The sequence below is a fragment of the Setaria viridis genome, chromosome 9 (genome assembly GCF_005286985.2).
Source record: "Setaria viridis chromosome 9, Setaria_viridis_v4.0, whole genome shotgun sequence".
Classification (NCBI taxonomy): domain Eukaryota; kingdom Viridiplantae; phylum Streptophyta; class Magnoliopsida; order Poales; family Poaceae; genus Setaria; species Setaria viridis.
This window is the reverse complement of record NC_048271.2, coordinates 14,174,270-14,198,859: the sequence shown is the minus strand read 5'-3', so window position 1 is coordinate 14,198,859 and position 24,590 is coordinate 14,174,270. Positions and strand designations below refer to the sequence as shown.

The window sequence follows — 24,590 nt, the reverse complement described above, 5'->3', positions numbered from 1 at the left end:
CTGGCAGCGGTGAGAGCATATGGGGTGTGCGGCCTGGCCGATGGTCCGGCCGGGGTGGTGGGGTGGGGGCCGAGGGAAAAGTCCGTTTGGGGTCGGGTTTGAACGTGGTAGGCGCGGTCGCGCCGTGTGTTTCTCCGTGCGCTGCGGTGCCTGAGTCAGCACGATTCACGAGCACGATCGGTTCACGAATCAACGAATGCTTCCGCCGTTTCGCCTTTGGCGACGGGAAAACTGCTTGTTGCCTCGCGTAGTCACGTTGCCACGGCCCACGGCCAACAAGGATCCCGAAAAGCATAAAAAACACGTCAGCAATCTCCGGTATTTGTTTTCCGTAAAATTGACAGCATCGAATGAGTTGAGTTCTGAATACACTGTATAATTGGAAATCTGTTTGACGTGAGCCTAGCAAAGGACTCGGCGGTTTCTCCTGAAAACGCAGTAAGTCGTGAACAATTTTCCGACGCTTTCGTGTGCAGATTCTTGACGATCATTGGGCAGTTCGTTAACATCGCAGAGCTTTTGATATCCAGAGTCGATTGTTTGGATCCTACTACAAAGACACGGGTATTCTCGAAAAGAAGGTACACAGATGCTTTGAAGTCAACCATATAGACCATGAAAAACCAAAATCAACGCAAAATAGGCAGGCTAAGAAAAAAAACATCCATGTGTCATTACAGAAGAAAATGGAAACAGGTGATGAATCAAGGTGATAACTAGCAACCGAAACTTAGACTAGTAAACAAGTAGAATGAAAACGTCAAGAGGATCTATGAGGTAAGAAATGTTTAGACTGATCAAAGTTCCGGGCTTCCAAGCAAGCCCAGTGTGCATGTCCTCAGTTAAACTGAATAGTATCAGTGCCGACAAGAAACCCTTCCTCTACTGATTGAAGTAAGCTTGGAAACATCAAGGCACCAAAACGAGCCCTACAAGTACGAGAGAGAATTCGGTGTTATCGGAGACAATACAAGGAGCTTTGCAACGAGTGACACCTTAGTTGGAGAACTCACTTGATGGGTTGCTATGTACATCTGTATTTGCCTGATAAGTTTCTCATGAAAAATGAATGCGTTGATGCTTCTGAAACTGACGCGTTGATCATTGGCAATATACAGCCAAGTCGATCTGTGGAGGTATTGTCTTAATTTCTGTTCCGAGTTCTTGCTCAATCCTATACCTGCAAAACAAAGAGAAAAGGAAAGGATCAGGAATCTCAATACAAGAGAGGTACTGCTTACATTTACTCAGAGACATCAAAATGATGTATGCACTTTTGCAGTGCAAACTTACAAGTTGAAACGGTCCTCATAAGTGATCAAGTTCACTGCCAAACCAAGGTGCCCGTATCGACCAGAACGACCAACCTAGAAAAATGCATACATTGAGGAACTTCTAAGTTCAACAAAGTTATAAAACACATAGAGGTTCTACAAAAAGACGAGATAACAAAGTACCCTGTGCAAGTATGTCTCGGAGGTCTTGGGGAAGTCAAAATTAATGACCACATTAACAGCTTGGATGTCAATGCCTCTGGTAAACAGATCTGCAGTAAAGAGAGACACAATAAGATATACAACATAAATGGCATGTCTACATGTGCTGAAAGTAATTACATAATGAACGACCAATAAGATAGGAAAATGCGAGTCAAACAAGATTTTCCAATCCAACAAAAAATTATAATCTTTCCTAAAATATCAGAAAATATTTGACAAGGAATCGGTACAGACCTGTACACACAAGGTTTCTGCAAGCACCATTGCGAAAATCATGAAACACTCGGTTTCTGTGGTCTTGCAACATCTTAGCATGAATGTAGAAGCATGAATAACCAAGTTCAGTTATTTTCTTAGCCAATAGCTCAACTCTATTAACAGAGTTGCAGAATATAATGGATTGATTAATTTGAAGCTGGCCAGAACACAAAAACAGGATAGCGTGTCAGTTTATACTTAAATATGGATGAAACTAGAACAAAGAGTTAATGTTTGCTGTACCTTAGAGAAAAGTGTATTCAGGCAATGGACTTTCTGCCTTTCTTCAACAAAAGCATAGTATTGAGTGATTCCTTTCAAGGTCAGTTCATCCATAAGATTAATAACGTAAGGTTTAGGCAGATATTTCTCTTTGAATTCCTTGACAGTTACAGGAAATGTTGCCGAAAACATCAACAGTTGCCGACTAGGTGGAAGGAAATGAATAAGCGCCTCTACAGAAGGCTGGAACTCTGGAGCTAATAGCTTGTCAGCCTGCATGTTAAATAATAATGTTTTAGTTCAACTTGCCATGCACACATTTATTTAAAGGTAAAATGCACCCTGCAGCTGCAAATCAGCAAATTGTAGAAATTTGAAGGCCAAAAATGCTCTATGATCAGGGTTCCAGGATGTTTTTTTAGCAGTGTATTAATATGTGCAGATTATCAATGATTAGTATCAGGCACATAACCAAAAGGGTGGCCAATGTCACAGTAAAGTTGATGAAAATAGAAAAAAAAGGCAATAGCATTTTCTTTTCTTTCAGCAAGGTTCTACAATTTCAATATATTACAGTGAGATGATTAATGTAATCAAATGGGGCGAAGCAACTTTGTCAATAGAACGCACTTCCAATACCTAAGATACGATTGCAACATATACAGATACAGCACAAGAAAAGGTGGTACTTGCTTTGTTCCTCATTATACCTCATCCATGACGAGCATCGAACAATCTTTTAGCACACAAATGCCCTTTCTGGTAAGATCCAGTATTCGGCCAGGAGTACCAACGAGTAAATGAACAGGTTGGTACAAACGCATGATGTCATCCTTCAAGCTGGTTCCTCCAGTGCTGACCATAACTTGAATGTTCAGGTACTTCCCAAGCTCTTTACAGACTTGTGAAGTCTGCAGAGCCAGTTCCCTTGTTGGTACCAGTATAACAACTGAAGACCCACAAAACCAGAAAAAGTTTACTTTTATATATAATAATGTGCAAAGTTCACAAAAATAAGAGACAAACAACAAGGAACACACAATGAACATTACAAGGTGGATGTAAAACTGGCATTTCAAAAAAAAAAAAACCCACAACAAATGTTTCTGAGAAGGTGCCAATGATCAACAAAGAAAACAGAATGCTGTTGCATTATTTACTATTTCAGTCTTGTCAATCAGCCATATAATGCTAGAACACAAATGCTTTGCTTATTTCATATGTATTATCAGTAGCAACAGTTACATTTCTGTGACTATCTCTCCATGTAAATACAAAAAGCAGACTAAAATTTAAGACATACGAAACGATTTCTTACAGGAGTCGTGCTTTCACTACATTTGGATCCATCGACGTCATCAACAGTAATAAATATAGCAATAATTCAGTGGCCATGTAACATTAACAGAGCAGAATGGATACATGGTGGAATTGGAGAACAGTAATTTGGACTGTCTTTTTAGCCAATTAAATTGCCTACATCGGTACCAGCAATAAAAAATGTTACCCTAATTATGGTTCTTTCTAAATTTGAGCACATGAATTCACCTTGAATGGCATTTTTCTCAGGATCAATTTTCTCAAGTGCTGGAATGCAAAATGCAGCAGTCTTCCCAGTGCCATTTTTGGCTCTTGCAAGAATATCACTTCCAGTCAGTGCAATTGGAATGCTTTCTTCTTGAATAGGAGATGGCCTTTCAAACCCCTTTTCATAGATGCCCATAAGCAGTTCACGTTTCAAAAAATAATCTTCAAACTCATTGCCTTTTGTTGCAGTGACATCCTGCGTAAGATAATACAAATATCAGAGAAAATAATCAATAGCCTGTACATATATAAACAAAAGGGAGACATCCAAAAACTTCTCTGAGACAGTTCAAAGAATTTGGGATACATTGTGCATATATACTAGAACATGAAAAGATAATAAGAGTAAGAACTCACCTCTGTCCTATAGCGTGTATCTGGAGCTGGTATATTCAATTGCGCCTTCCAATCTTGAGAACTAAACAAACAAGTGAATTATTTATATAGTGGGAAGTAGAGAACAGATGCAACAGTGACAAAAATTGTTGACATGGCACAGTTATGCATCAAAAACACATGGTGGAGGGATTTGCCATTTTACACTGAAACATGCATACAGCAATGATTAGGTTCCTTTTTCCAGACACATGACCTAATCAAAGAACAGTCAGCAAGCTCATTAACATCAGCATGATATCACAGTAGAACTATGGTACCCAATGCAGCAAGACAGCAACCAAAATCAATTATCTAGCATTCGAGTACCCTGCGTGGTGTGTGTTGCCGATTCTACACCTAGCTAAACAAAGCACAAACAGGGTGGCACGGCACCAAGCAGAGGCCAAAACACGGAGGCGATGGGCAAATCAGCAAAGCCAGTACCTCGAGTCTACGTCGAGATGCGACGCCGTCCTCCCCGCAGCATCTCCAGGCCCCGCGGCGGAGGCGGGGGCCTGGTCGCGCCGCAGCCACTGCTGGTGCAGATGCGAGGAATTCCTATGCGCGAGCTGCTGCTGCTGCTGTTGCTGCTGCGGCGGCTGCTGGTGCTGGTAGTGGTGGTGGTGCTGCGGCTGCGGCTGCGGGTTTCGGCCGTAGTAGTTGTGATTTCCGCCACCGCCTCCTCCTCCTCCTCCTCCTCCGTTGCCGCCTCCGCCGCCACGTCCACCGCCGCCGGAGCCGTAGCCTGGCGGGTAGCGGGCTCTGGGCTGGTGCATGGCGGGATCTAGGGTTCTGGAGCTCGGGCGAGAGAGATCTAGGGTTCCGATGGTTTCGCCGTTGCGGCGCTCGTGGGTTTCGCTTTTGGACTTTGGAGGTGGATCCGGGAGCGTTGGGTTTCGAATGGGTAAGGTTGACAGGTAGGCTTGGGGAGGAAGCGGGCGGGCCATCTTTGGAAGCTTTCCGCTTAGAGCATGTGATCGAGAATTCAAATCATTCTAAAGAAAAAATTGCAAACTTTGGAAGTCCTTGTAACTTCTTTAAACACGATCCAAACACTATACAATACGACACTTCGATTGGTAGTAGTTAAGAATATATAATTATAATAATTCTCATGACTAATCTAATAATATTAACATTTGCTGATTTATATGAGTTTTAGCTATCGCTGATCATGGTTAAAAGGAGTTGAATTAGGACAAATTTAAATGACTTATATTTGGAATTTGAGAGAGTAAGAGGTTACACGTTGCTAATTTCATTTATTTTAAGGGAAGAAAATGTTTACTTAGAATTTTGGATCCTTGAAAATTATAAACTAGCGAGAAATGTATGCCATGCAAATTGAACTGTCAGCAGCTCAGCTTGGTGGCACGCTATCATGAAAGGAAATTAGTAAAGTGCATGTGCGGCACGCACATGTTTTTGAAAAGTCAAGAAAGTAGGAATTCTATATTTTTAGACTGTCTAATAAATAATATTTTATATTTTGTAGCAAAGGTGTAGATGCGGCAAGAGCATATTTCCAAATTAATTTGAAAAAAAGCTATAATCAATTGGCTCATAAGGAAATTAAGCCAGCTCGGTTACAGTTGGTAGGGTAACCCCAAATTGAATAGCCCATAAAAAATACAGGATTCAGTTAATCACTTGCTAATTATTCTTATTTTTATTTATTTTCTAAATTTAGAACCAAGCAATTACCAGCACTTAAAGGGCTCCAGATAAATCACCAACTAATTTTCCCATGTATCAGTTGCTCACACGTGTTTAAAAGTAAACATGTTTAAAAACCATTGATCATCAAATTATCACAACCCTTTCATGTCACACAATCCGGTGCTTACATGAAGATACGACCATATCGCTATACATCTTTAAAAAATATGGAGATGGAGCATGGGCTTAATCTGGGCATCTGTTTGCCAACATTTTGATTGTTTACCTTGGAGGCCTTGCCACCTTTACTGAACCATGCACAACAAGTAGGCAATGAAAGCCCATGCGGTTTTACCCTTCGTGAACCCTGACCAACTTCACTGAATCATTTTCCTTGATTAGCCAGTGGGTATGTTGATCCGGCATTGAAATTTCAAATGTGTGATATATTCTAGGTCTGTGAGGTTTAAGCATTAGATTTAAAGTGTACTCTGGGGAAACATAAGTTAATAAGCTCCTTGTGAAAATACATAACCTTATATACAAAGCATGGATAGAAAAAATATCATAACTGCCAATGGCATGTTGAGGGAAAAAGAAAATAATTAAAGTACGAAGGCTACATAAATTAGTTTCTTTAATTATTTTCTTATGTTTGGTTAGCCATAATGGCATGCTTTCCATTTCACATAATACCCCAAAAATATCACAACTGAATAATGTGGAGCGGAGAAACGAGGATGCACATTTGCAAAATAGCTTAAAACTGTGAAGCACTGTTGTAAAGATAAAACATGAGCAGTAGAAGACAATATTCAAATAACAAATTTATAAAAGCGACAAAAACCCACAGATTAATTGATTATATAATCAAGTCAGCAAGGACTCACCAAATGTCCTAATAAAGATAGACAGAAAATGATTAATACTCTAGTGACCACAGGTCAACAGGAAAGCATATGCCAAGTGTGCATATTATCTTTGCATCATTAGCGCCTAATAATTGAGAATACAATTGTCATGATTAATAATGTAAAACCTATGCATAATTAAACAATTAGAATTATGCATCCTAACGTATACACACTGTCCTATTGAACTGAAATGGTGGAACTATGCATCCTAACATATACATTACTGAAGGAGAAGACATACTGTCCTATTGAGCTGAAATCCTAACATATACATTGCGTCATCAGGAGCCGCTGCTACGACCAACGAGCACCTTGACCATGTGTTCCATCCAATCAAGCTTGCTTCAGTCTCCACTCCGTGATGTCTATCTCCGGGCAGCAGTAGTGATCTTAAGCAGGGGCGTAGCCAGGAATCCCTTTTTTCTTTTTCATTGTTAAAGGGCCTGGCCCCTGGGCGCCCCCTCCGCCACTGATCTTAAACCTGGGCAGGGAGCGGGAAGGGAGCAAATCCAAGCAATATGAATCCTACTTGTGGCATGAAAGGCATCATCTACCAAGAACCATGTGCCCTGGTAGCCAATACTTTTTACTAACCACTTCAAGAACAAAAAAAAATATTAGTTCACTACGAAATTGATAGAATGCCTTCATTAACAAAACTCACTTGTAATCTAAGCAAGAGAGACACTGGTAGCAATCCCAGAGGTTCTAAACATCACAAATTCAGCACATGCGGACTCAATTGTCAAACTTCAGGAATTCTATTGCTGCTAAACTGACAAATTATATATGCCGATTGATGAGTGCAATGAATCATATATGGGTACGAGGAAGTACAGGGAGGGAAAAAATTCACCGCACCTCACTTGAAAGTCAGCAGGACACTGCCTGTGTTGCAGATGGCAGATCGAGCATGATGGTTCCATCCAAATTGACCCAACGAAATCCATCCAGGCCTGCACTGAAATATATGGTACATGGATAAAATAAACGAGCAATCTATCCAGTCCAGTCCAAAGAAGCTTTTTTGAAAGATAGTCCAAACAAGCTTGAAGCTGCAAAAGAAGAAATCGATGTCTCTACGGAGGTACGTCTAGTCGTCTACAGGATTTAGAGGGTCATCAGACTCTCAATTCCGTGGTGGCCACTGGCCAGATGCTCGATTGGACAGCCAAGGATAACTGATGATTACTGATTAGGAGCACGACCTGAAAGCAGCGTGGTATTGTCTCCTTTCTTCATCAGCGCCTTAGCGAGTTAGCATCCCCTGCTGCCGCCTCCTGTTCATGCCCCCGCTGCTCGCCGATCTCCTCGTGCTCGTATTCAGGGAGGCGGCGGTCGGTGATCACCAGCGAGGGAGAGTGCAACCGCGCTCGTCAGCGAGGGAAGTGTGACGGTGTCTTGGGCCTCGAGTCCACGACAGGCCGAGCCTGGCCCGTGAGCCGCCGTCACGTCTGCCGCCTCCTTCGTGAACAGCCACCACGAATGACTACTCTGCGGGATGTGGGCCGCCGCCGCCACTGCTATTGCGTATGCACGTCGGAATGGATGAAGAGCATGACGACAATGGCGGCGTGCAACGTACAACCGGAAGCACGACGCGATGGGATGCATGGGCAGGCGGCAGCGCTGGAGCCGATCGGGAGGCCGGGAAAATGGAGAGGCATGAGAGAAGAGAGAGGGACATCGATCAAAGAAGGAAGCACACGAGCTGAAATGAATCAAAGAAGGAAACAAGAGCGTGATTGCAGGGAGGGCGATGCCGGACGGGTACCGTGGGTGGGTAAGTCTAAACGTGCGGTGAAAAAAAAACAGGAAGATTTGGCAGGATCATTTTCCTTCTCTCAATTTTTCCGTCTCCCCCTCCCCCTGTCACACCCACCTTTTTACCCTGCCAAGTGGATCCTTTGTGAAAGGTATTGGTGTATTACCTTGCCGAGTGAACCCTTTGTGAAAGGTATTGGTGTATATTTTGAGGTGGAAATTGATTTCGATTGTTTTGGATCTTTATACTAGTATATATAGATATAGATAGATAGATCAATTTTTCCGTCTCCCTCTCCTCCTGTCACACCCTGTCCTACCCTTTGTGAGAGGTATTGGTGTATATTTTGAGGTGAAAATTAATTTCCATTATTTTGGATCTTTATTATTATTATAGTACATAGATAGGGAAACGACTAAAATTATCCTGGACTTTTGTCGCTGGTGAGTGGTGACTATGCTTGCCATGGAGGCCTGCAGTCTATCTCTGATGCACTTCATCGATGTTAGAATAGCGTACTGCCCATTCGAATATAACCTGATAGCAGTTAAAAAAGGTTCAGTTCTAATTATAAAAATGGTACTATGCTTGTACCAGGAGTATCTTTCCTAGATTAAAGGCAAGCAGGCGCAAAGAGGCCCGAGGCCCAACAAGCTAGAAGCGTGCGAAACGTGGCCCAAATGACGCCGCAGCCTACCTTCCCACCTCCCTTGGTCGGGAGTCGAGGGCCACGGTCCTCCAAGTCCGACCAGATCGGGGTGGGACCCTCGAGGGGCCCACAGCGCCCCTTTCACTCCTTGACTCAAGAAGACCTGCGCCGTACTGGAGGCATCAAATACGAACGTGGCTTCCTTGACTGCCCCACATGCGGATGTGATCTAGCAAGGGTACCGACCTTTGGCCAGGGGGTTCAAGGGTGAGGTTACACCCTTCGGACTGCCTAGGACGCTTCGCAGGTCGAGGCCACGCGCGGTCGTGCGCACCCACGCGCCCCGACATCATCATCACCCTCGCGCCAGGGTGACTCGTCAAGGTCAAGACCTTGCCCCCACGACGGGTCCCGTACAGGCTCGCAGGCAAGGCGAGGCCCAGCGCCAGGCATGAAGGCGTGGGGGGAAAGTCGGGACGAGCGGCACGCCCCGTCCATGCCACTAACCCAAGCCTGCCCACACATTACCGGTACGGACGTCAGCAACGGCTCCCATCCCGTTCATTGCCACGGGGTTGGCGGCGGGACGGGAGCACTCCGCGGGACAGGCCAGGCCGTGCGTAAGCGGCCCACGCCGCACAGGAGTCACTGTACAAGGCATGTGAAGCCCACGATCGGCCAAGGGAACAGGACAAGGAAGCTTCTTGGTGCAAGAAACACCCAACCACGCAACAACCCTCGACCTCTGAGGTCGGGGGCCCCTCCATTTCTCGAACAAATTGTCGCCCGATCCCTGACCTATATAAAGAGAAACGGGTCTTCTTTCTCGCTGACTCACACACATTTTCGTTCACACACACGCATCACACAAACGCTTGCTTGCAAGCACCCCATTGTAAGCCCAGTGCACTCAATCCAAGGAAATGACTCCTGCCGAAACTGGACGTAGGGATCTTCCTGAACCAGTATAACCCCTTGTATCTTGTGTGCTAGCCATCGGAAGTGAGGAGAGCGCGGTGTATAATGACTGGTCGGCGGTACAAAACGCCGACAATCCAATAGCTAGATCAAATCCCAAACTTTGTTATAATTGTTCGTGTGGCCAACAATTTAGCTGAGCGTATGATCTAATTAAGTAAGGGCATCTCCAAGAGTGCCAAAAAAAATTCCCAAAACTCTAATTTTGGGTACCAACCCGAAAAACCTTCCTCCAACAGTTGGCCAATCCTCTTCCCAAAATTCATGCACGCCCAAAGTGGATTTTATGAGCATAGGACCAGCTACCCACCCTATGATGTGGCACACTCTCAACCATCGGATCGGCACTGGAGGGCTGAAATTATGTGGCTCAATCTCAGCACTCTGATGTCGATCCGATGGCTGAAAGTGCGGGTGAGCAGTTGCCTCTATGTTCATAAAGTATAAGGACATGTACACCGGTATTTATGAGTCCATCTATACAATGGCAAGTAAGCATTGTCAGATAAATTGATATCCTATGTAACACACTAGCTTTGTTCCAGGGGCTAGTGTCCATGTCTGATACAACAAGGACTCAAGATAGGATCTGTACGTGTAGAGATAGACTAGAGATAGGTCTAGTTTGAATCATGTTCTTGTTGATCAAGTTGTAACACAACTCCATGTATTCTTGACAGCCTTGGTGCATATATAATATGGACTCGTGGGATGCGAGTTTGCTAACCATGTTTACAAACTTACCTTATACTTTTACATGGTAATCAGAGCTCTCTTCATCTAGAGATCATCTGCTGTCAATGGCGTCCTCTTCCTCCGCCATGACGCTTGCTCCACTCGGTCCTCAAGTCATCGAGAAGCTTACCAGGAATAATTGTATCCTATGGAAGACTCAGGTCCTTCCTCCCATCAGAGGGGGGGGGGCACAGCTGCTAGGAATCCTAGAGGGATCCAACAAAGCTCCACTTGAAATATTGGAGATCGCTAAGGAAGACAAGTTGGCTGTCATCAATCATGTGTACTCCACATGGCTGGCACAAGATCAGCAGATCCTCGCCTTCTTGTTCAACTCTGTCACAAAGGATGTGTTGGGACAAGTGGCGACCCTATCCTCGTCTATAGAAGTTTGGGTGGCTCTGGAAAATATGTTCTCTGCTCAATCTCGCGCGAGAGTAACTCATCTATGGATGCAATTGTGAACCTTGAAAAAGGGGAATATGACAACCTCAGTATACTTCAATAAGATGAAGGCGATGGCTGATGAGCTCACAGGTGCTAGAAGGAAGGTCGAAGATGATGAGATGGTGTCTTTCATACTCACAGGCTTGTATGGTGATTACAATCCTATTGTTACATCCGTTATGGGCCATCCCGATCACATCTCACTCAGCGAACTATATGCTCAAGTTATGGCATATGAAACAAGATTGGAGATGCTTCGTGATAACTCCGGTGGTCAATATCAATCCTCTCCAAACTCTGTATCAAGAGGATGTGGAGGTGGCTACAACAACTGAGGCCGTGACAATTACCGTGGCCATGGAGGAAATTATCGTGGTGGAAGGAGCACTGGTGGAGGCAATGGCAACCACACTAGTGTTAGGACTCGAGGACAGGGAAACTCCAAACCAAGATGCTAGATTTGTGACAGGCCTAACCATACAGCTTTGGAGTGTTGGTATAGGTATGATGAAAACCATCAAAACAACAGCAACAAGCCATCCAACTCCAGTGCAGCAACCTATGGCATTGACATGAATTGGTATGCTGACAGTGGGGCTTCAGATCATATCACTAGGAATCTTGAGAAGATGACCGTCCAAGACCAATATGGAGGTCGAGATCAAGTCTACTCTGCAAACGGCCAAGGTATGAGGATTAATAATATCGGTCATGCTATTTTGCAAACCCCTATTCGCAACCTTCACTTGAAAAATATTCTTCATGTCCCAAGTGCACACAAAAGTCTTGCTTCTGTTCATCGTTTAGCTCTAGATAACAATGTTCTTTTTGAATTTCATCCCAATTTTTTCCTTATCATGGATCGAGCAACGAGGAGAATTCTTCATCAAGGGAGGTGTGAAGGGGGTCTTTATCCGTTGGTGTCATGTTCAAAAGAAGGGAGTCAGAATAAAGAAGCATTTGCTTCAAGTAGGCCATCCACAGAGCGATGGCACAGTCGCCTAGGGCATCCAGCTTTTTTTATAGTCTCTCGTATCCTTAAAGATCATATTTTACCTTTTGTTAGCAGTAATAATATTGAGTTTGTGTGTGATCCTTGTCAGAGAGCCAAAAGTCATCAACTCCCTTATTCTATCTTTGAAAATACTTCTTCTGCTCCGCTTGAATTGATACACTCTAATGTTTGGGGATCGGCACATCTGTTGGGAGGTTCACCTACTACGTAAGCTTCATTGATGACTATAGTAGGCATACATGGATATATCTCCTTAAAAATAAGTTCGACGTGTTCAATGTGTTCCATGATTTCCAACACCTTGTTGAAAGAAAATTTGATAGAAAAATCCTAGCTGTGCAAATAGATAGGGGTAGAGAGTATGAGAAGTTAAATCTGTTCTTCCAAAAGATCGGTATTGTCTATTGTGTCTCTTGCCCCCATGCTCATCAACAAAACGGATCAGCCGAGAGAAAACATCATCATATAGTAGAAGTTGGACCAGCCCTCCTTGCTAAAGCTTCCATGCCTCTGAAATTTTGAGATGAGGCATTCCTCACTGCAACCTACCTTATTAATTGCCTAGTAAGGTTACAAATTTCAAATCTCTGATTGAGCTCCTTTGCTAAGAAAAACCCAATTACTCTTCTCTTCGAGTTTTTAGGTGTGCTTGTTGGCCAAATCTTAGGCCATTCAATACTAGAAAACTTGCTTTTCGTTCCATGAAGTGTGTTTTCCTTGGCTATAGCTCTCTCCACAAGGGATATAAATGCTTGGATATCTCTACTGGACGAGTGTATATCTCTCAAGATGTTATCTTCGACGAAGAAGTGTTTCCCTTTGAAGCCTTGCATGACAATGCTGGAGCAAGACTCCGACAAGAAATCCTTCTTCCTTCTCATCTTCAAGCTACTAGCCATGGGGAAGCAACTAGCAATGATTTGATATTATCTAACCCTCATGAGTGTTCCCCTAGTGTTGATAATGATGCGCAGGAAGCACAGGGAATTTCAACCGGAGCTCCAGGTGCTGTCCAGGGTGAATTTTCGTTTCCAACTAGAGGCCAAAGCAACACGCAATCAGAGGTTGATCTACTGGCAGTGGCAAGCACGGAATCGGAGGAGGATCCTCCTGTCAGTGCGCTGCAGCAATCCGGCCAGCAGTCGCTAGGTCCATGTGGTGTGCAGCGATTGGCGCAAGAGGGGCTGCTAGCATTTCGGACAGCTGCACCAGCGCCGGCGCCAAGGGGAAATGATTCCACTCCAGGATTAGATGTGGCCGGCTAGTCTGTGACTGAGACTACACAACAGCCGATACAACGAGCAAAAATAAGGTCACAAAGTGGGATTTTTAAGCCGAAATCTTTTACTGATGGTACTATTCGCTACACTAGTTTTTGCTCTATAGGAGAACCTGACAATTTAATAGAAGCACTTGCTGACTCGAGATGGACTCAAGCAATGAAGGAAGAAATTGTCGCACTTCATAAGAATAAGACATGGTGGCTAGTACCTCCCAAGCAAGGTGTTAATCTCATTGATTGTAAATGGGTCTATACGGTGAAAAGGAAATCTGATGGGAGCATTAATAGATACAAGGCTCGCCTAGTGGCAAAAGGTTTTAAACAAAGGTATGGGATTGATTATGAAGATATTTTTAGTCCAGTTATGAAAATTGCTACTGTTCGATTGGTCTTATCTATAGTTGTGTCTAGAGGATGGTGCTTGCAACAACTAGACGTTCAAAATGCGTTTCTACATGGTGTTCTTGAAGCGGAGGTGTATATGAGGCAGCCACCAGGCTTTGAGGATCCAAAACAACCTAATCTTGTGTGCAAATTGGATAAGGCGCTATATGGATTAAAACAAGCTCCTGGTATGCTTGGCTTAGTTCTAAGCTATATGATCTTGGGTTTAAGCCGTCAAAATCAGATACTTCTTTGTTTATTTATTCTAGAGGCGATGTTACAATCTTTATGCTTATGATGACATAATTGTGACTAGCTCATCGCCAAAGGCTGTGATAGCACTACTTGCAGACTTAAGAGAAGAATTCGCCCTTAAGGATCTTGGAAACCTGAACTACTTCCTTGGCATTGAGGTTAGGCCGCACAAGATGGTATACAGTTGTGTCAAGAAAAATATGCAAAAGATATCTTGACAAGTGTTGGGATGTTGCAATGTAAAGAATCGCCAACTCCTCTTTCTTCGGTAGAGAAAATGTCAAGGGTAGACACAGAGTTCTTGTCTCCTGAAGATTCATCTCGATATCGAAGTACAGTAAGAGCTTTATAATATTTGACTCTTACTCGACCAGACATAGCCTTTGCTATAAATAAGATATGTCAATTCTTGCACGCGCCAACAACTTCTCATTGGAGTGCAGCAAAGAGGATACTAAGATATGTCAAAGTTACCGTTAGCATGGGATTGAGTATAAAATTTTCACATCCAACTTTGTCAGTGCATTTTCTAATGCCGATTGGACAGGATGTGTTGATGACCGCCGTTCAACGGGAGGTTCTGCAGTCTTCTTTGGACCTAATCTAATCTCATGGAGTGCAAGAAAACAGCCTACAGTTTCAAGATCCAGTACAGAGGCTGAGTACAAATCATTGGCTAATGCTACTGCTGAATTGATTTGGGTAGAAGCCTTACTGCTACGTGATTATTATGATTATTAGAATGGAATTCAATTCCAAGAATCCAAATGGGACCTAATAGGAATTATAGGTTTATAGGGTAGGATATGTTCGCATAAATTATGTGTTCATAGGGCATTCATAGCCTCATCTCATCTCACTTTATCCCACCAATCAAATACATGCTTAATAATCAAATATATATACGAGCATCTGCATTTGTAATCTGAAAAATAATGTTTAAATTTTCATCTTTATAGGCACATCGGCATAGATGCTTTGCAGGCTCGTCACCATCAAGGAATAGCAGAATCAAGGTATGTTGTACGGAGTATGTACACTAGAAATGTTTTGTACAGCAACGTGATGCCAAAAAACCCCATGAGGATACAGGACACGCTGCAGGACGCGGCGCGCGCGCCGCAAGCAATCGTGATTCGTGAGCAACCCGGCGGAGCCGTGGTCCTGCTACGTGCTACCCCAGGCCGAAGAGCCTGGCGGGCGCCTGGCCCCTGGCGCGGTACCTGGCCGCCGCCTCCTCCGCGCGGATGACCTCCTCACCCCGCCGCGCCACGGCCGCCGCGCGCTTCTCCTCGGCAGCCCTGTGCACCGCCACCGCGCTGTTCTTCAGCTTCTCCGCTTGCGCCGCCTTCTTCATCTCCAGCTGCTCCTGCACGCACAACATGTCAACACGTCGCCGGCGCATCGGCTGTGACCGACGGTGACTGGAAACACGAACGCACGCACGCCGTTGGTTTTCCATGAGACTCACGTGGATCTTCTTGAGCTCGGCCTCCATCTGCGCGACCTTGGAGTTCTCCCAGGAGGTGACGTTCGCCAGCCTCCTGGCCGCCCTGCGCGACACAGAAGTTTCAGGCTCATGGAGGCTGCAAAAGCAACTGCGTGGTCCGAAAAAAGGGGGGAAGAGGACTCTGCCTGTTCTCGGCTTTGGCCTTCTCGCTCTCCTCCCAGGCCCTGATCAGCGACGTCCTCTGCTCGGTGGCGACACGGGTCAGAAACGCGTCTGAAGAACCAGAGAAGAAGTTGCGCATGTCATTCAATTTCGATGCTCTATACATGAGGCCATTTCAAGACCTATTGGTTCTTGGATTCATTCAGACTAGCACAGAGCAGTATGCATACCTCTTTCCTGTGACGCACCAGCAGCTGCAGGCTTCTCGTCACCTGGCAACACAGTAATTAAGAGGAGATGAACTTGGAGGCACAGTCACGTCTTGATAATTCACTCCGCTGAATCTGCATGTTCTCATCTGATCTCTATACTAAATAAGCTGGCCTTGATGGATAAAGGTCGTGCTAACATTCATTCTAATATTCAGAAGAATTTACTGTTGGTAGTGGTGGTTGTCGTCTGAATCTGGCAAAACTTGTCTCTCGTCTCCTTTGGACTACGGGGAGCGTGTACGATTCAGAGTTCAAACCAGACTTTTTTACAACAATTTTACGGCACAAACCAACCGTGCAAAATCATTGCAGTTCCAGAGAACTTTCTGAAAAAGTTCGTTGGGGTGAAGCGCTACCCTGAGGTGCAAGTGCAACTGTGCAAAGTGCAAAAGGAAGCGACATGCACATGCTACCATGCTTCTGGAATCTGGAGAAACATGTGATTACGCCATGAAAAACGCTGCAAGGCCGGCGCAAAGCAACAGATAAACACTGCAAACTGGTGAGGCACTCGCGGAAACAGTAGCAAAAACAACAAGACTACAAGGGTACAAGGCTCGTGTATCTGCGTCAAGCGAGGTGCTGTCTTACTCTCGACGACGGCGAGGGCCTTGGACTCCTCCGGCGGCGCCGGCACCGCCGCCTTCTCCTCGGCGAGGTCCTCCGCCGGCGCCGCCGTGTCCGCGTTCTTGGCCTCCTCAGCCATTCGATCTCGCTGCCTCTTCTCCGGCTCGACCAGAAGGAAGGGGGAGGGAGAGAGGACAGAGGAGAGCAAGTGTTGCCGTCAGCTACTTAAGCGGACGGGGCTGCCGGTCTGGCCCGGTAGATGCGATCATGCGAGTTGAGGTTGGTGTGGCAGCGCAGAGGTTGGCAGCAGAAAGCAACCGTGGAGGTGGATGGAAAACGGCGTCAGATGCAAAGACACCGACTGCTAGTAAAGTCGAAAGAACTCTTTCGTTTGCACTTGTTACTGAAGCTATGTCTGATGTACGTTTACTCCTGTTCTCATCCTTCGTAAAGAAGAAATCCGTTCCGTTCGTCTGTTCTTTTTCGTTGCCTTTTTGACATCGGAACGCAACAAGTAGTGAGCGGGAAGGAATGGCAGTTTGAAACAAGAGATTATTATGCGACAGTAAAATTTCTTGTCTGACACTCAAAATCCTAGTCTCCCTGTACTCCTGTCACGAGTACAATATTTCCGAGGAAGGCAGTTCTGATGCTTCTTCAAAGCACATGGACTTGGAAGTAGCTCATAGACCATAGTACCTTTCACCTAAAAAAGATCCCCTAAAAAAGTACCTTTCACCTAAAAAAGATCCCCTAAAAAATCACAATACCTGTTTAGTTTCCCCCAAAATCCCAACTTTAGCACTATGCAAAAAGAAGATTCCCCATCACATCAAACTTGCGATATATGCATGGAGTACTAAATGTAGACGAAATCAAAAACTAATTGCACAGTTTTGTTATACTTTGCGAGACGAATCTTTTGAGCCTAATTAGTCAATATTTGGACATATACAAACGAAATGCTACATTTACGCATTTATGACAAAATACCAATTTTACCACTCCCAAATTGGGAACTAAACAAGACCCAATCCCCAAGTTATGAGGAATTCATTAAGCTATTCCTGGAAGCGCAAATGCAGCTCGCGTCACAGGTGGCGAAATTCGTGCCACAAATGAAGCACGCCGTCGCCATTACAGGGCACATTGAAACAAGATGTTCGTATTGATTTTCGCAATAACAAAAAACTTGGATTATACTGGAACCATGTTTTTCTTTTCTTCTACATGATTACAAACCACATGCTTGTTGTCGTTGGTAGTTCTAAGATATGACAAAACTGTAGTCGGTGCACTTGAGCACGCAATTGATGATAAAAACTAACAACATATTAAGAGTTAACCATGCATGGAGCAAATGAAACATCTAAACCAACATGGCTTGATCAGTTAGCGTGGACAAGATGATCTATAACTGACTTGACTAGCCACAGGTAACCACGGTTTCCCTTCGTCTACAATGGAATTCACAGCTACCGCAGCACGCTTCTGGTCTTTGAGTTGGTGACAGACTCAATAAGCCGGTACATCCATCGGTCAAGCATTCCTGTAAAACAAAAGTTGGCAAGAGTGTTTAACAAGCAACGAATCGTAGCAACAATGAACTATTGATGTTTTCTTTTTCCGAGTTGTGTTGTTAGTACCACCTTGCATGCAACTAATATTATCAGTGAATCCAAATCTGGAACAATGCATGACTCGCATAAGATAAAACATAAAATCATCGCAAAGGTTAAACCTGTCATGGCAAATGTGCCACCGAGAACCGCACATAGACGAGTTAGGAAATGAAGGAAGTTCCGTCTTTCCTCTTTGATGGTGACCGTAATTGGCGAGAGATCATAAAGGAAGTAAACAGCTGCAGGGCAAACAAAAACAGTTTAGCTTTTAAAAGAGATGAACACACACACCTTGCTTGAAAGTTGAAACAAACAGTTACCTGGCCAGGCCCTGTCAGTTGGGCGAATGGGAAGAAAATACTCCGTGACAGAAAATTGATTTGTTAGCAATACTTTCTTTGAGAGATATCTATACTCAGTTGGAACAACCTGCATATCAGTTGGCAAACACACTTTCTCACGAGCTATTCCAAATCATAGAAGAAAATGAACTAGCTAATATTCACTCTGCATATTTTCTGGTTTACTCGACAATTGAGATAGGCTCGCTGGAAATGGGAAATGACACTTTTTCTTTGGCCCCCAGTGATGACCTTGCATTGTAATGCAAATGTGAATGAACAGCACTAAAGAAATTTTTTCAGGCATTCTTTGCTATATTCCCTAATGTTGACACTTGGAAGCTGCTTCATGCACATTCTTGATTACAAAGGCTACATGAATGGCAACTCACCTTTATATAGTATTTGAAAGTTCCACTTGTGTCATGAAGTACCCTTGAGGTTTCATCCAGTGGATTATGAATTCCTGGATACTTGGGGCCAAAGGACAGATCGTGAATAACATGGCTAACATTCACATGGCTTGACCCTTCAAAAATCTGTATGAAAATTACAAATATTAGTAAATTATATTAAAAGCCCAGTAGAAAAAAATGTACTAATAAAGGCAATGGAAGTACAAAATTGCAGAACAGCCCTCTGTTAATGGGTAAGGCAAGAAAGAAAAGTTTGCTCGACAAAAACAGTGATTTCTTTCATTAATTGGAAACTACTCATATCCATAGAAGTTAACCAAACTTGTGGGGAAAAAACAACGATTCTAATTTGCAAAAATGGCTACTGCAAAGTAGCACATGGCCAATAATTAAAGAACAAAGATACTTCATGACTTGTGGCAAGATTGGTAAAAGCAGAGAGCCAACAGAAGAGCCACAGAAGAAACAATGGTTAGTTCAATACCATGTGATGGTTAGCATAAATACTCAGCTACTATCCCTTCTGGTATAATGCCAGTTTTCAGTAGTTTCCTGCCTCACTTGTTATTTCTCTATTTATCCTTTTGTTTTTATTTAGCTGTGCTTTTTCTAAGATCACAAAATCACTATGAAGTAGAGTGAAATCAATACTAATATCTGCCAGCTATGGATGCTGGTCAAGCTTTGAGCACCAAGAAGTAGGAAAACTAAATATTGACAGGGTTTGACACCATGTAGTTAGCCACTTGAAGAGACGTTCTGTTAGGAACCCAAATGATACCTTATGAAGGAAACCTAATGCTCCCTATTTAAGTATTTCACACATCACAATTGAGCTTTTTTTAGCAGCTTAGACTTTTATCTTATGAACCTTATAATTAAAGAAAGTATGCATACTTCAGAACCAAAATGGATAAAGGGTAGAAACGTCACAAGGTATCTACAATTTTAGATTACTGACCTTTTCAGCGACAAAAATGTTTAAACCATGCACTGAGATATGGAAGTTACCAGCAACCCTCTGCACATCTAACATCCCATAGACCTGCGGAAATTGAGGAAGCAGTTTCATTAGCAACACCAGAAAATGCAGTTCATCATCACAACCTGAAATACCATTCTGTAAAACAAATGGGAACCTGTAGATGAATAACTTACTCGACAACCTTCACCATTTTCCAGTGCTTGTTTGACACTCTTAACCATTTTCTCTGCATCTTCATTGAAGGTGTGCTCATGCTTCTTTTGTTCATCGTTATGCTCATGGCCATGATCTGTTTTAAATTTTTAATGAATGAGCAAATTATGAAGAATTATTCTAACCAAAGCATATTGGTCAATCAGACGAAATGTTCAAACTAAATAATGCCCAGCATCAGTATTCTATCAGATTAGACGAAATGAGTATTCTCCCATGATAATCAAGACTGAGAGAATGTGCTTCTCTTTCAATTATAGGTTACTTAAAAAGTACCACGTTCTTCTTCTTTTTTTTTGAAAAGGAAACAGCTAAGAGCTCCAGCTCTCATGTATGAAGGAGGTAGGTACCAGGTTCAAGTCTGAATAGCTAGGGTACCCAAAACCACCATCTGCTAACTGAGCATATTTACAACTGCAGAAGATACTTCCTACATCGAGTAAGACACACATACTGCAGATAAAATTCTTTCATCTAGCAATTGTCATGATTCCATGCTAAATTAGTTTTTTTCCCCCTTTGTAGGGAGAAAGAAGAGTATACCATGATCATGATGAGCCCCATGTTCCTTTTCAACTAGGTCAGACAAGTACTCTGTACCAATGATATGGCCATACCTATCCAAGCGAAGCTGTATTAAGCAGATATAAAGGAAGAGAGAAAATATTAGACATGAGAGCAAGGCAACTAAAGCATTTTTACAAAATATAATACAAAGTTTGCTGGGAAAATACTAAACATAGGAATACATATGAAAAATATTGTTTATGCTGCAGCAAGATACAAATCAGAGCTGGTAAAAGTACATGTCTCTGCAGTTCTACAATTAAATATGAAAAACAACTAACCAGCGTAATCTATTGTCTGCCAGCTTCTGGCTAATGATATGTACTTATCAGTACCCACATATTTAATGTTTCTTTACCACAACTCATAAGCAATGGTAACGATAAATGCATCTACCGTAATAGAATGCAGACAGGAAGGAGCGAAATTTTGAACAGAGATGTTACCTTCCATATATTTGTATGCAAATCAACTTCATGTTTCCCAGACATGTCAATTGCATCGACACTCAATACTAAACAAATAAGAGCCAGATAAAGATATATCAAAATCATGAAACCTCCTTTCAAAAAAAAAAAGGCATGAAACACTTTGTTCAATAATGCCCAAATAAAGATTGGCAACAAACTAATTATGAGTGAACTACTGAACTTAATCAATACTGACCTTCGCATGGCAAAGAAGGAAATGACATATTTATATGGATTGGAAGAGTTTCTCCTCGCTTCAGATCTACAGACATCTGCAGATAGCATCAACTGGTGAAGGATTCATGATACAGATATTGGTAAGGATCAACTCAATGAAAATAAAATTGAACCACAGCAACTGACTTTACTAGAATCTCATAGATGACAATTACCAATTTACCATATTATTACAACAATCAGAAGACACCTGGGTTGTTCAGTACTGCAATTGATTGATAATTTATGTTTCACATTCAAAGACATGTTTGTCAACACAAGAACACTCTGATCAGATTGGTGCTTTGATGCTTCAACTCAATTCCCACTAGCCAGAGAAATGGCATTATTTACTTTGTCCAGTTGGTTTACATTTTTTTCTAAATAAACTAAAACAGGATAACCTTCTATTTCTACAGGCGAATTCACAGTGCCGAGAAAAAAAAGAGTTATTTGAAGGGGAGAACTACGTGAGTTTATTACAGAAAAGTTTGATAGCAGTCAACCATGAACACAGAAGCTGTGACCAACCATACCTGGTGAACGGTGTAGGTGGTAAGATAAAACTGCAGCTCATGCACGAACAGTGTAAACATTATAATTAGCCCAAGAATGGTCACTGCCAAGATATCAATGGTGGCACAAGTTAAAGATAAATATCCAAACCATACACCGCAGCATCCACTTGCAACAATCACAAAAGAATAGGGTCTCCATAGTCCATACCGATAGCGCCAGAGTAAGTCTTCTTCAACAAGTGCTCCTCCGCGTGCGGAAACGCATTGAGGCTCTTCAGTGACGGTATCCTCGCCATCTTTCAGCTGCCATGGAACACACCCGACCTCGTCAAGACTAGAGCACAACAACCGGCACTTGCGCGAATTCTAACAAAATATCTCCAACCAGGGAAGATCCAGTATATGACGTGGGTATACATACAATTTTTTGGCCAAAACAAGAAATCAGTGGCTATAATACATGTGTGTAATTGGGCCAGATCCGTATGCAAAACAGCTTACGTTAGGGTTTGATGTACTCGATTTCGCCCGGCGGGAAGGGAAGGTAAGGGAAAGAGAAGGGAACGGCGTACCTGGTGGATGCTCGTCGCCGGCGGAGGGCCCGACGAAGGCCTGGCCAAGGGCGGCGTTGGGGGCGACGGGCCCCGCCAGGAGAAAGGCCGGGAGAGCCGGAGAAGGGGGAGAGGTGAAAGTGGGGGCGAGATTCAGGGACTTGCTTCTGTAAAGTCACGCTGTACCTTACCCAGTACCCACCATCCAATGTCCAGTTCCGATTAGACCTGACCAAAACTCGGGTCGGGTCGGCAAAAAGCCGTAATTTCTTTCGGGCCAAAATTCCCACCCAAGCCCCGCTCATTAACTTAACCGGGTCAACAAAATAGGATCTAATTTGGGCTGGGCTCAGGCTGGGCCGCCCATCCTTTTTCATGTAAATGTAATTCATTTTATTATTCAAGCTGGGCTTAAGCCCGCCCATTTTTTAGCCCGCGAAAATCAGCGTCACGCTCGGCCCTAAACGAGCATCAAGTCGGGCCATCGGGTCGGGCCAGCCCTATTTTGCTCAGGTCTAGTTCCGATCCAACGTCTACCATTGTTTACATGCATTGTGCGGTGCCCCCAGGTATCGGCTATTTTTCGCAGCCAAGGTAGGCCAGATCGTCGGAGCGCTCGCTCCATTCGCATGTGGACTCATGCTCTCTTGTGCCGCACCGCGCCCCCGCCGGAGGAGACAGACGGAGGATGTGGAGGTCTGCGTTACATCAAGGAGGGGCCATCACCACCAGGACGTTGTGGAGGAGTATTGTACTACATTACACTGACGTAGTCGTTGTCTCGTTGATGGCCTAGGCGAGTAGGTAGCACGGCGCACCAGTGGCGAGACGGATCCAGGAGGGCCAAGATGACACGATTCTTGGCCGCGCGCTAGGCGTCGCCGCCTCACTCCGCATCGTGGCATGCTGCGAGACGATGCCGGGGTCAGAACGGAGGAGCAACCCGTCGATGAGGATGGGAGTGGTAACCTACCATGGGGTATCCCGAGGTAGTAAATTGGTTGGTGGGGGATCGCCAGACCTGAAACTCGAAGGTAAAAGTGAGGACACAATATACAGATTTATACAGGTTCGGACCGTCAGAGTAGCGTAATACCCTACGTCATATTTGGGGTATTGTATATTGCACCCTGCACTTGGGTGTTGTTTGGTATTGGGGATTTGGTCCTCTGTAGTGGTTCTCTATCTGCCGATCTAGGTACCCCTACCCTCCTTTATATTCTCCGGGGGCGGGATTACTAATCAGTTACAAGGTAGGAGTCATAGTAGGAGGGTACGAGTCCTAGTAGGATTAAGGGGAATCCTAGTAGGAGTTCGTCTTTTTCCTTCCTTTCAGGTACTGGGGATCTATCCCCGACAAGCCCTCGAGCGCTTCATAGTCGAATACAACAGTTTTTGAGTACTTTTCAGATCCTCATCGAGTAGTTTATTGCTTCTCGAGTATTTTGTCTGGCTGAATCTTCGAAGTTCTTCAAAGCTACCATGAGGCTATAATGTACTCAAGCCCTTGATCATCTTAATTTTGTAATCTTCATCTTTGCTGATATGGAGGGCGGCGAAAGTCGCACTCCATATAGAGTAGCCCCCGAACCTTAGGTTAAATCGAAAAATCAGGCTAAGGGTAAATAAAATTTTGAATCTTCTTTCTTCATTTTGAAAAAATCAACTGTTGGGTGCAGTTTATCAGCACCCGAGCCTTGGAATGATTAAATATTCGATCCAAGGGTCTTAGCGAGCTTGGTTTCACGCAAGCCATCATCCGATTAGTCTTGCGGCATCCAGCCCCCGAGCTTATGTGCCAGGTGAGCCGTAGGAGCCACGTCGAGTAGTTATTTGATGTTTAGCCCCTGAGCTTGGAAACTAGCTGAGTCGTTGGAGATATTACGAGTACTAATTGGCGCTTAGCCCCCAAGGTTGGGAGCTAGCGGTGTCGGTGTTTAGAACCGGCAACCTACCGAGGGGTACCCAAGGTAGTGTTTTATGCGTGGGGCTCGTTAACATCAGGAACTCGAAGGTGAACTCGAACACACGATTTAGACAAGTTCGGGTTGCTTATGTCGCGTAATACCCTACGTCCTGTGTGTTGGTTGGATTGTATTGATTGATATTGTTTGGAGGGGTCCCTGCCTCATCTTATATTGCCAGGGTAGGATCAGGTCGGTTGTTTACAAGAATACTAGTCGGATTCAACTAGAGAGGCCTACTCTAAGTGT

The 24,590-nt window shown here is 43.8% G+C and overlaps 3 protein-coding genes, 1 long non-coding RNA gene and 1 other non-coding gene across 6 annotated transcripts; 1 reads left to right on the top strand and 4 right to left on the bottom strand.

The window, feature by feature from the left end:
* Positions 1-609: 609 nt before the first annotated feature.
* Positions 610-4,869, bottom strand: LOC117836305 (DEAD-box ATP-dependent RNA helicase 12). The gene is made up of 10 exons (XM_034715709.2): positions 4,389-4,869; positions 3,924-3,984; positions 3,528-3,762; positions 2,690-2,928; positions 2,001-2,252; positions 1,734-1,914; positions 1,458-1,546; positions 1,294-1,367; positions 1,014-1,180; positions 610-929 (listed from the first exon to the last, which is right to left on the bottom strand). Exons 1-9 carry the CDS (start codon positions 4,718-4,720, stop codon positions 1,102-1,104), a joined length of 1,542 nt encoding a protein of 513 aa, XP_034571600.1. The 5' UTR covers positions 4,721-4,869; the 3' UTR covers positions 610-929; positions 1,014-1,101.
* Positions 4,870-6,553: 1,684 nt separating this feature from the next.
* LOC117839866 (uncharacterized) lies at positions 6,554-8,442 on the bottom strand. Its single transcript, XR_004636905.2, has 2 exons — positions 7,726-8,442; positions 6,554-7,473 (listed from the first exon to the last, which is right to left on the bottom strand). It is a non-coding gene; the product is annotated as an uncharacterized lncRNA (long non-coding RNA).
* Positions 8,443-11,192: 2,750 nt separating this feature from the next.
* On the top strand, positions 11,193-11,331 carry LOC117841150 (small nucleolar RNA Z247). The gene has a single exon (XR_004637180.1). It is a non-coding gene; the product is annotated as a small nucleolar RNA Z247 (small nucleolar RNA).
* Positions 11,332-14,905: 3,574 nt separating this feature from the next.
* Positions 14,906-17,514, bottom strand: LOC117836760 (uncharacterized). Of its 2 annotated transcripts, none has more exons than XM_034716249.2 (5): positions 16,503-17,514; positions 15,870-15,911; positions 15,663-15,750; positions 15,499-15,580; positions 14,906-15,390 (listed from the first exon to the last, which is right to left on the bottom strand). In XM_034716249.2, the coding sequence occupies exons 1-5, from the start codon at positions 16,615-16,617 to the stop codon at positions 15,202-15,204; spliced, it is 516 nt and encodes a 171-aa protein (XP_034572140.1). In that variant the 5' UTR covers positions 16,618-17,514; the 3' UTR covers positions 14,906-15,201. The 2 variants fall into 2 exon arrangements, with proteins under 2 accessions (XP_034572140.1, XP_034572139.1); XM_034716248.2 differs by having other exon boundaries at positions 14,906-15,396; positions 16,503-16,759.
* A 132-nt stretch (positions 17,515-17,646) lies between these two features.
* On the bottom strand, positions 17,647-22,568 carry LOC117839691 (uncharacterized). The gene is made up of 12 exons (XM_034720084.2): positions 22,399-22,568; positions 22,035-22,129; positions 21,845-21,927; positions 21,289-21,364; positions 21,069-21,136; positions 20,599-20,686; positions 20,016-20,131; positions 19,819-19,902; positions 18,834-18,980; positions 18,421-18,529; positions 18,220-18,339; positions 17,647-18,027 (listed from the first exon to the last, which is right to left on the bottom strand). The coding sequence occupies exons 2-12, from the start codon at positions 22,120-22,122 to the stop codon at positions 17,954-17,956; spliced, it is 1,053 nt and encodes a 350-aa protein (XP_034575975.1). The 5' UTR covers positions 22,123-22,129; positions 22,399-22,568; the 3' UTR covers positions 17,647-17,953.
* Positions 22,569-24,590: the final 2,022 nt, after the last annotated feature.